This window comes from Tachysurus vachellii, chromosome 23, assembly GCF_030014155.1.
Source record: "Tachysurus vachellii isolate PV-2020 chromosome 23, HZAU_Pvac_v1, whole genome shotgun sequence".
NCBI lineage: Eukaryota > Metazoa > Chordata > Actinopteri > Siluriformes > Bagridae > Tachysurus > Tachysurus vachellii.
This window is the reverse complement of record NC_083482.1, coordinates 7421328-7433120: the sequence shown is the minus strand read 5'-3', so window position 1 is coordinate 7433120 and position 11793 is coordinate 7421328. Positions and strand designations below refer to the sequence as shown.

The following is an 11793-nucleotide window of genomic DNA, read 5'->3' as shown; positions in this document are numbered from 1 at the left end:
CGCTTGAAAAGAGCCAGTGACTCATCTGTCCGGACCTCTAGGGGAAGTTCATTCCACCACCTTGGTGCCAGAACAGAGAAGAGTCTTGTAGCATACTTGCATACTTGCCTCTTACCCTGAGAGATGGTGGAACCAGTCGAGCAGTGCTGGTAGATCGGAGGGTGCGAGGTGCAGTGCGAGGAGTGATGAGGGCTTTGAGGTAAGAGGGAACTGGTCCGTGTTTGGCTTTGTAGGCAAGCGTCAGTGTTTTGAATCTGATGCGTGCAGCTCCTGGAAGCCAGTGGAGGGATCGCAGCAGCGGGGTGGTATGCGAGAACTTTGGCAGGTTGAAAACAAGCCGTTCAGCTGAATTTTGGATGATTTGCAGAGTACGGATTGCGTTCATAGGTAGATCTGCCAGCAGTGCATTGCAGTAATCCAGTCTAGAAATGACAAGAGACTGAACAAGTACCTGAGCAGCCTGTGAGGACAAAAATGGCCGAATCCTTCTAATGTTGTAGAGAAGAAACCGACATGAGCGAGTCACAATAGCAACATGAGAGGAAAAGGACAGTTGATTGTCCATGGTTACCCCAAGGTTGTGAGCTGTGGCTGAAGGGGAGATCAGATCGTTGTGCAAGGATATAGCAAGATCATGACCTGGGGATGAATCACCTGGGATGAACATCAGTTCAGTTTTGCTAGGATTGAGCTTTAACTGATGAGCAGTCATCCATGATGAAATTTCTGCCAGACATGCTGAGATCCGGTCAGAAGCTGTGGTATCTGAGGGTGGGAAAGAGAAGATAAGTTGTGTATCATCAGCATAGCAGTGGTAAGAGAACCCATGTGAGGAAATAACTTCACCAAGAGAGTGAGTATACAGGGAGAAAAGAAGAGGACCATGTACTGAGCCCTGAGGGACACCAGTGGAGAGTCTGCATGGAGCAGATGTCACACCCCTCCATGTTACCTGATATGAACGTCCTTCCAGGTAGGAAGCGAACCATTCCCAAGCTGATCCGCAAATCCCAAGACTTCTGAGGGTGAACAAGAGAGCCATGTGGTTGACCGTATCAAACGCTGCTGAAAGGTCAAGGAGGATAAGGACGGATGACAGTTTGGCTGATCTAGCAGCATGTAGTTTCTCAGAGACATCCAAAAGGGCTGTCTCTGTGGAATGAGCTGCTTTAAAGCCAGACTGGTTGGGATCTTGGAGGTTGTTCTGTGAGATAGACAGACAGTTGATTATAGACAATGCGTTCAAGAATTTTTTAAAGAAACGAGAGAAGTGATACCGGTCTGTAGTTACTGATGTCTGATGGATCCAGAGCAGGTTTCTTTAGGATTGAATCATTCAGTTGTTCCTTCATTTCAATACCTCATCCATGTGCTGCTTTAACAGAAGTGTATAAATGTTTGCAAGAACCCTGTGTTTACAACCGTGTATGTTTGTACAATGTTCTGTACAACATACAGAATGCACATAACTATCTTGAGTTTTTTGTCCTGTAGTGTTTTGTCTTTCTGCACTGTATTTTGTCTTGCACTGTTTGCACTAAGTTGCAGATGTTGCAATGAGGCTAAGACAACTTACTTTCAGCCCTTAGCTCTGTGTTGTTCTATGTAGCTCTTTTTTGTTTTATGTAGCATATTTATGTCTCTCTCTCTCTCTCTCTCTCTCTCTCTCTCTCTCTCTCTCTCTCTCTCTCTCTCTCTCACACACACACACACACACACACAAAGTAGCAGATTCTATGTGTCTGGTCACAAGAAAACCCACAAGTTTTGACAACCAATAAAGGGTGTAACTTCATTTTTGTCATGTCATTTCTTGATCACTTACTTACTTAAAACCTCTTCCAAATTGTTTAAGGGATTTAGTGCCTGAGACAAGCAGAAAAAGCAGAATCCTTTTAATCATTACTCACTTCCTTCAAAGTGAGTCTCAGAGCAAAAACAGTAAGAATGGTTTTGCAGTGTTTCGTCCTTCTGGTTTTCTTCCTCAGTAGTAGCCATGGTGAGTGATTTTTTAAAGAGAATTTTAACAGAATGTTTGTTGAATACAATAATATTATACTGTATGTTACAACTTGTCTGAACTGCTAAAGCCTGAATTACTGCATGTCTTCAGTAGGTTCAGTTTGATGGACTTCCTGAAAATAATTTTCATGTGTGACATTGTTACTTAGGTGATTACTTGGTACTGTACATGTTTGTACTGTTACAATATTAAATGTTCTGTGAGATATGATTGTTAATATTGGTTAAAAATACAAAATGAAACAGAACTAATTAAATTGAAGCAAAGAATTTAAATAAGGTGTAAAAATCTGTTACTTTTCATACTGTCCCGCTTTCATTGTTTTATTTTTATTAATAAAAAACATTAAGTACAAAAGTAATTATTTAATGACTGAATGCTCCTCTTAATAAGATCTTTTCCATCTTTCTTAAGGACAAACTGAGTTCATTTATACAACAACGAATGAAGTAAAATTGTTCTGCGACACCAACAAATGGCAAATAAGCACAGAGTCTAACAACTTAATTGATGTGACTTGCACAGTGAAGTGTGTTCCTGGTAAACAGCTCAAACTTAACAATATTCAGAAATTCTGCACAAATGAAGATTCAGACAAAGTTGAGGAAAAATGTCCACTAATAGCAACCAGTGGATATTTTCGATGTGTCACTGCTCTGGATTCTGTTTTCTTGTATCCATTCGCACCGTCTCCCAACACTGTCACCTCATACATAGTCGCTACTGCAAATGAATTCAGTGAGTAAGTTTTTATTTTCTGTATTTTCTCAATAAAATTCTGACTTTCAGAATAATCAGAAAAACTGTTTTTCCTTCAGTAACAAACAAGTCTGTGGAAAGATCTTCAGTCATGCTCACTAAAGGTGAAGATGTACTTTTAAACTGCAGTTTCGACCGTACAGAAGGATATGTCAACATAGATTTTTCTGTGCACTGGATCAAGACCATTGAAAAGAACAGTATCTGTGTGTATTCTTATGAGTTTGAAATTGATTACGTTATAAAGTACAATTTTAAATGCAATGTTCAAGAAGATCTGCTTCAAAGGTTCTCAAACCAAACTGATGGCAGAAACATCCATAACATCAGGATCAGTAATGTAACAGAGTCAGATGCTGGACATTATCTTTGTGCTTTACGAGTGAACACATATAATAACGCCAAAGTTTACTGGAAGATCATAAATAATGTTACAGTCAGTGTACATAAAGGATCTGAGGACAAAGGATCTCAAATACCTGGAAACAGATTGTGTGAGTTTCCTCTACACTGGTTTGTATGTGTATGATTGTGTGTGTGTGTATGTGATTGTCCTTTAATGGGTTTGAAAAGGATATACATAAGAACCCAGAATATTGTTATAGCCCACTTTTACTAACTAGTATTTAATTATTTGTACACAGATGCTGAGTCTCTCATCCGCTTATGTGTTACACTGCCAATAATACTGGGTGTTCCGATAGCTGCTGTGGTGGTGCATTTATGGAAAAAGAATAAAACCTCACCCAGTAAGTGTCTGTCATATGGTAAAGCTTTTATGTTAATACAGTCTTATGATAAAGCCTCTTTATTCTGTACATATGCTAATATAATAATTTTATTATTTATGTATTTATTTATTCATTTTTTCTTTACAGGATCTCAGACTATGGAACTGCGATCGTAGGCTATTTCACTGATAATTATATTTGGTTTATTTAACTATAAGCTCTATTAATGTCTGTTGTGTTAATTCCTGTGATATTTATTTTTTCTTCCCTTTACAGAATCTAACATAGAGAAGAAACATCTGATATGAACCTTGAAGCATGACCACACCACAGCACTTAGGAAGAGTGAATGTTTAAAATGTGTTAAATATCTGCTCTCTGTTATGGTTTGTTTTCTTATTTAAACTCTTTGATTATTACTCTACATCTTTCTCATATCAAATGTATAAAATTAATACATTTTAAATAAATTTGACATTGGGTCAATTTTAATGGCTCTGTATTTCATTTGTATGCGGCTTGTAAGACATAAAAACGATATTTGTAGCAATATGTACTGTACTCTTACATTATATGACAGTGTTTCATCACACAAACAAAAACGTTGTGGTCCACCAGAGGATGCCTTTTCTGGCATAAAAGTATTATATATACTGTACACTGTGTACATGTGTACAGTTGTTTTCTGTAAATAAACAGCAACAAAAATTCAACATGATTTTTTATATGAAAACTGTTACCTTTCTAATAATACCTAGCTCTCATTTCTTAGATCATTTTCCCAGATGTTCTTCAGATGTTTGACAGATTGACAGGAAAAACTGAGGGTTTCACGCAGTCAGGAACATGCTACAGTTAGCTAGATATACGTGCAATTTTATAATTTTATATTGATACAGGTATCTTCAGGTATGTGTAAATATAATACAACTTACACACTGGTAAATGTTCACCCTTACTTTTGAAGTAAGAAAAAAAGCCCATATGTAAACATGTCAGCATGATGTCTGAAGCTGAACTACATTTGTCAATTTGTCACGAGTCAATTGATCCCAGCTAGATGTTTAATTTCTCACTCACTCAATGCATTTGCATTTTACCTTTTACAATGGGCCAGAGATGGTGTGCCACGAGCACACTAAATCTCTCTGAATCCCAAGTATCAGCTGTCAGACAAACATGTGACTGTATAATGTTACACATAGGTAAATAAATGCTATGAATTTGAATGCAACGGTATACTGAAAAGGCAGAGCACAAGTCAATCACCATGTACCATTTAATTCCCTCTGGTATGTTTGATAGAAAATCGGTACAATCGGTATAAGCAGTGACAGAGTGACCTACACCTTCCAGCAACAAGGAATTAAAATGTTTCCTGGGGTTTGCCAATTTCTACTGGTGCTTAATAAGGGATTTATTTCAGTGTTTCACTCTTACTGCACTCCTATGTTGTAAAGCCTAAAAAACTGTGCTGGTTTGATACAGCTCAAGCAGGCTAAAAAGCTGTTTCAAAACCACACCTGTTCTCCACCACCCTGTTCTGAGCTTCCCCTTTGTGGTGGAGGTGCATCCAACTATAGGATTGGGGTTGTGCTGCATTGGAAACATGGTACTCTAGCTAAACTCTATCCATTACCTTTCTTTTTAAGGAAATTAACTCCTATGGAAGCTAATTATGATGGTAGAAATAAAGAAATGTTATCCATCAAGGAAACATTAGAGAAATGGTGTCATTTGCTGGAGAGGGGCTGATGCCCATTTTAAGTAATTAAAAAATCATAAAAACGTGGAGTACATTAAGAACGCCAAATGTCTGAACCCACACCAAGCTCAGTGGCCTCTGTTTTTGTAATTAGGTTTGGCCCTGACCTTAGTATCCATCCAGGATTTCTGGTTTGGAAAGGATTTGATGCAGAACAATGTCTTCCTGTATTAGTAATTATATAAAGCTGAGTTCAAGCATTTACTGTATATACATCTAGTCACACCACATACATTTCCTCTGTAGTCAATTAGGCATCTCTTATTTCCTTGTGAACATTTTTAAATAATATCTAGGAGATGGATTCATTTTAGCTTTGAATTTAAACATTGCTGATATTTTTTCACCAAATTTGTCTGTCATATAAAAATGATATTTTTTGGCTTGAGTTTTATATTCTTGGAAATGCAAACATTGAAAATAGTGAAATAATTTGTTCACTGAGTGCATACACATATTGTATGGGTTGTGCATAGTGTGTATTGGTGTGTATTGGTAAGTTTTGTATATAAGCATTAGTAACCATTTGTAACTCTACATAGATAAAAGATGTACCGTTATGTGTGTTATCATACTAAAAAAATTGGGAAAGTCAAAAAATAAAGTGTGCCTATTGGGGTTATTTAAAATTTCTGCTATTGTTTGTGTTGCTTCTGAAGTTGGATTTGGAATAAATTGCACTTTTGTGGCAGCTCATTACACGCATAGCATTAGCATACATAGCATTTAAAGCTGCAGATTCTTCTGTGATAAGGTTATACTGTATGTATAGCATGAATTTGAATAGCAGTATAATGAATGAAGAAATGCCATCCTCTGTGGACCACAATGGTCATGTGTTATATACAGTGGTGTGAAAAAGTGTTGGCCCCCTTCCTGATTTTTTTAATCTTTAAAGCACTTAAATGTTTCAGAAAATCAAACAAATTTAAATATTGTTCAAAGATAACAAGTAAACACAACATGCAGTTTTTAGATGAAGGTTTTTATTATTAAGGGAAAACAAAATCCAAACCTACATGGCCCTGTGTGAAAAAGTGTTTGCCCCCTAAACCCAATAATTGTTTGTGCCACCCTTAGCATTAAGAACTGAAATCAAGCGTTTGCGATAATAACAATGAGTCTGTTACAACGCTGTTGAGGAATTTTGGTCCACTCATCTTTGCAGAATTGTTGTAATTCAGCCACAGTGGAGGGTTTTTCGAGCATGAACTGTCTTTTTAAGGTGACGCCACAGCATCTCAATAGGATTCAGGTCAGGTCTTTGACTAGACCACTCCAAAGTCTTCATTTTGCTTTTCTTTAGCCATTCGGAGGTGGACTTGCTGGTGTGTTTTGGATCATTGTCCTGCTGCAGAACCCAAGTTCGCTTCAGCTTGAGGTCACGAACAGATGGCTGCACATTGTCCTTCAGGATTTTTTGGTAGTCAGCAGAATTCATGGTTCTCTTTATCACAGCAAGTCTTCCAGGTCCTGAAGCAGCAAATCAGCCCCAGACCATCACACTACCACCACCATATTTTACTGTTGGGGTGATGTTCTTTTTCTGAACATTCACTCTTCCTAAGTGCTGTGTTGTGTTCATGCTTCAAAGTTCATGTCAGAAGTTTCTTCTCTATGTTGGATTCTGCAAAAGGAAGAAAAAATAAATATCACAGGAATTAGCACAACAGAGACAGTAATGGAGACAGTAATGGAGCTCATAGTTAAATAAGCTAAATATAATTATCAGTGGAATAGCCTACGTTTGCAGTTCCATGGTTTGAGATCCTGTAAAAAAAAAAAAATAAATAAAAAAATTATACATTTAAATTATTAGATTAGCATATGTACAGAATAAAGAGGCTTTATCATATTACTGTTTTAACATACAAGTTTTATCATATTACAGACACTTACTGGGTGAGGCTTTATTCTTTTTCCATAAATTCACGATCAAAACAGCTATCGGAACACCCAGTATTATTGGCAGTGTAACACATAAGCGGATGAGAGACTCAGCATCTGTGTACAAATAATTAATTGTCTTCTATCTATCTCTTTCCAAATACTTAATAGACACACACAACCCAATATAGTTGAAACTTACCCAATCGGTTTCCAGCTATATTAGGACCTTTATTTACATTGACTGTGATATTATTTATAATCTTCCACATTACTTTTGTTTTTGAATATGTGTGCACTCGTAAAGCACAAAGATATTGTCCAGCATCTGACTCTGTTATGTTACTGATCCTGATGTTATGGGTGCTTCTGCTTATGGGTGTTTGGTTTGAGAGCCTGTGAAGCAGATCTTCTTGCACATTGCAATAGGGATTGTAATTTATACCAGTATCTCTGTTATAACCATAAGAATGCACACAGATACTCTTCTTTTCAATGGTCTTGATCCAGTAAACAGCAAAATATATGCTGGAATATTCTTCTGTAATGATGAAACTGCAGTTTAAAAGTACATCTTCACCTTTAGTGAGCACGACTGAAGATCTTTCCACAGACTTGTTTGTTACTAAAGAAAAAACAGTTTTTCTGATTATTCTTAAAGACAGAATTCTATTGAGAAAATACAGAAAATAAAAACTTACTCACTGGATTCATATGCAGGGGCGACTATGTATAAGGTGACAGTGTTGGGAGACGGTGCGAATGGATACAGTAAACGAGAATCCAGAGCAGTGACACATTGAAAAAATCCACTGGTTGCTATTAGTGGACATTTTTCCTCAACTTTCTCTGAATCTTCATTTGTACAGAATTTCTGGATATTGTTAAGTTTGAGCTGTTCACCAGGAACACACTTCACTGTGCAATTCACATCAATTTTGTTTTCAGACACTGTGCTTATTTGCCATTTGTTGGTGTTGCAGAACAATTTTACTTCATTCTCTGTTGTATAAATGAACTCAATATGTCCTTAAGAAAGATGGAAAATATTATTGAAAGGAGTGTTTAGTCATTCAATAATTACTCGATACTTGGCCAGTATCGAGTGTAACAGATTCCCCTTATTTAAATACAGGAAGAAACATTTTCAAAGTTTTCAGTCTGTAATATATATAATAATTTATATATAAAATTTATATATAATTTAATAATATAATAATAAATATTATATATATATATATATATATATATATATATATATATATATATATATATATATATATATATATATATATATATATATATAATATTTTTTATCTAATATTAACAAATAATTTCTCAGTACCAAGTAATTACCTAAGCAAAAAATGTCACAAATGAAAATTATTTTCAGGAAGTCCATCAAACTGAACTTATTGAAGACATGCAGTAATTCAGGCTTTAGCAGTTCAAGCAAGTTGTAACATACAGTATAATATTATTGTATTCAACAAACATTATCTGTTAACAAAATCACTCACCATGGTTACTACTGAGGAAGAAAACCAGAAGGACGAAACACTGCAAAACCATTCTTACTGAACGAACGGAAAAGACACACACAAAAAAAGGAATACACAAAATAAACCCTGAAGCAAGTGATGATTGAAATGATTCTGCTTTTTTCTTTACTAAAATATGGAGAATTAAAATGAATTAAGCAGCGTACCTTTCATTCTTATCTCAGGCACTAAATCCCTTGAGCAATTTGCAAGACGTTTTAAGTAAGTGATCCAAAAATGACGTGACAAAAATGACTGTGGTTTAGTGGGTTTTCTTGTAACTAGACACATAGAATTTGCTACTTTGTGTGTTTGTGTGTGTCTGAGAGAGAGAGAGAGAGAGAGAGAGAGACAGACAGACAGACAGACAGACAGACAGAGAAAATGCTCTGGATTGTAGACAAGGAAGGTCATACAGTATACACAAGCCTTAATGTATTAACTGTGCAATGCTCTAGTTCAACATAACATGATGATTTTTATTGTATTGCACTCTGGCAGGTGGAGGCATGGTTTAGATGGAGTGTGGAGGAGTGAACAAATGAACATGGCACACTTGTATCTTATATAAAAGTTGTCATTTCAACCATATATCACTGATGAAGTACATAGTGAAATCAAACCATGTTCCTCCAGGACCATACTGCTATATAAAACAACACAGAGCTACATAATACAAAACAGAGCTACATAAACAACACAGAGCTAAGGGCTGAAAGTAAGTTGTCTTAGCCATATAAAGTGCAACGTCTGCAACCAGGGGCGGTTTTAGGATTTCATCTTTAGGGGGCTTAGCCCCCAGTGAAATATGACTACATAGTAAGCCAAAAGTTATGGTATTATTAAAGTGGACACCAAAATTTTATGCATGATGTAATGATGCCAGTCTTGAATCAAATCAGTTCATGTATGTGTGCATTCTCTACAAACAGTGTGTCCAATGAATGCAGTCATTAATAAAAAAATATTCACAAGACAAAGACCAAATCAATAAATGTTATTTTTATTTAGTATTGAATGGATTGTTTGCATTAATATTGTGTTTGTGCTACAACTCTGGCCATAAGAATAGTGAAATTTCACTGTTTTTGGTTGCCGTCTTTGCGGCTTTCCGCCGATTAACGTTATAGATAAATGTTAAAACACAAGACAAAATACAGTGCAGACAAAACAAAACCCTACAGGACAAAAAGATAGTGCCAAACAGTGTGCATTCTGTGTGTTGTACAGAACATTCAATTTAATTCAATTCAATTCAAATTTATTTGTATAGCACTTTTAACAATGGACATTGTCTCAAAGCAGCTTTACAGAACCTAAGAAACAAAATACAAAAAATCTGAAATTATAGAAAGATTAATATTAGACATATATTTAAATGTGTTTGTATTTATCCCCAACAAACAAGCCTTCGTGACTGCGGTCAAGAAAAACTCCTTTAGATGAAAGAGGAAGAAACCTTGAGAGGAAACAGACACAAAAGGAACCTCATCCTCATTTGGGTGACACTGGAGGGTGTGATTATAAATAAACAGTCAGGCTTGTGTATTAATTATTGTGCAAACATATAGGGTTGTACAGTAAACACAGGGTTCTTGCAAACATTTATACACTTCTGTTAAAGCAGCAATTGGATGAGGTATTGAATTGTGGTGTGCAAAAGAACAATTGAATGAATGTGCAAAACAGCAATTAAGTGAATGTGTGTGTGTTTGTGTTTGTGTGTGTGTTTGTGTTTATCCAGCAACAGTTCAGTGTTCAGTTCTGGGTGTTAAGAAGCCTAATGGCTTAAGGGAAGAAACTGTTGCACATCTGGTTGTGAGGACCTGAATTTTATGCAACCTTTTCCCAGATGGCAGGAGGGTGAAAAGTGTGTGTGAGGGGTGTGTGGGGTCAGTGTGTGTTATGATTGTCTGTGATTGAGGAAAGAAAGATTCAGATGATCTTCTCAGCTGTCCTCACTATTCCCTGCAGGGTCTTGTGATCCGAGGCGGTGCAGTTCCCAAACCAGACAGTGATACAACTGCTCAGGATGCTCTCAATGGTCCCTCTGTAGAACATGGTCAGGATGGTGGAGGGAGATGGGCTTTCCTCTGCCTTTGTAGGAAGTAGAGACGCTGCTAGGCTTTCAAGTCAAGTCAAGAAGCTTTTAATGTCATTTCAACCATATATAGCTGTTGCAGTACACAGTGAAATGAGACAATGTTTCTCCAGGATCATGGTGCTACATAAAACAAAGACAGAGATAAGGACTTAAGTAAGTGGTCCTAGCCACATAAAGTGCATCTGTGCAACCTGGTGCAAACAGTGCAAGACAAGACAAAAAGACAGAAAGACAGTGCAGGACAAAAGACAGTGCAAACAAAAAAATACAAGACATTACACAAAAGACAATACACAAAAGACAGTAAACAAAAACAGCATCTAATATTGCATGTATGTTCAATCAATATTAGAAATTTTGAATGTCTTTCAAAATATAGAAAGACAAATACTGGAATGAACACCGTATTATAGCAGCAGTAGTATTGCATGTATTGTAAAGTATTGTGCAAAACAGCAATCAACTGGTGACCAGGTCAAGTTCTCCGCCAGAAGAACACCAATGAATTTGGTGCTCTTGACGATCTCCACGGAGGATCCGTCCATATTCAGCGGAGTGTGGTCGCTCTGTGTTCTCCTGAAGTCAACAAACAACTCTTTTAGTTTTATCAACATTCAGAGACAGGTTGTTGGCTCCACACCAGGCAGTTAGCTGTTGCACCTTCTATCTTTTTGCTGACTTGTCATTATTGCTGATGAGACCCACCACAGTCGTGTCATCAGAGAACTTATTGATGTGTTTCAAACTGTGCATTGCTACACAGTCGTGAGTTAGTAGAGTGAACAGCAGTTGGCTGAGCATACAGTCCTGAGGGGCCCCAATGCTCAGTGTGGTGGTGCTGGAGATGCTGTTCCTGATCCAGACTGACTGAGGTCTTCCAGTCAGGAAGTTCAGGATCCAGTTGCAGAGGTGTGAGAAGAGAAGTGTTCAGGCCCAGCAGGCTCAACTTCCCAGTCAGGTGTTAAGGGAATAATTGTGTTGAA

The 11793-nt window shown here is 36.9% G+C and overlaps 2 protein-coding genes across 3 annotated transcripts; one reads left to right on the top strand and one right to left on the bottom strand.

The window, feature by feature from the left end:
• The first annotated feature begins 483 nt into the window (after positions 1 to 483).
• Positions 484 to 3959, top strand: LOC132838774 (uncharacterized). Its single transcript, XM_060859351.1, has 6 exons — positions 484 to 1999; positions 2438 to 2761; positions 2842 to 3276; positions 3427 to 3531; positions 3661 to 3685; positions 3790 to 3959. The coding sequence occupies exons 1-6, from the start codon at positions 1948 to 1950 to the stop codon at positions 3794 to 3796; spliced, it is 948 nt and encodes a 315-aa protein (XP_060715334.1). The 5' UTR covers positions 484 to 1947; the 3' UTR covers positions 3797 to 3959.
• Positions 3960 to 6331: 2372 nt separating this feature from the next.
• LOC132838899 (uncharacterized) lies at positions 6332 to 8939 on the bottom strand. Of its 2 annotated transcripts, XM_060859556.1 has the most exons (7): positions 8874 to 8939; positions 8686 to 8742; positions 7871 to 8194; positions 7368 to 7790; positions 7178 to 7282; positions 7024 to 7048; positions 6332 to 6905 (listed from the first exon to the last, which is right to left on the bottom strand). In XM_060859556.1, exons 1-7 carry the CDS (start codon positions 8878 to 8880, stop codon positions 6860 to 6862), a joined length of 987 nt encoding a protein of 328 aa, XP_060715539.1. In that variant the 5' UTR covers positions 8881 to 8939; the 3' UTR covers positions 6332 to 6859. The 2 variants fall into 2 exon arrangements, with proteins under 2 accessions (XP_060715539.1, XP_060715540.1); XM_060859557.1 differs by lacking the exon at positions 7178 to 7282 and having other exon boundaries at positions 7746 to 7790.
• Positions 8940 to 11793: the final 2854 nt, after the last annotated feature.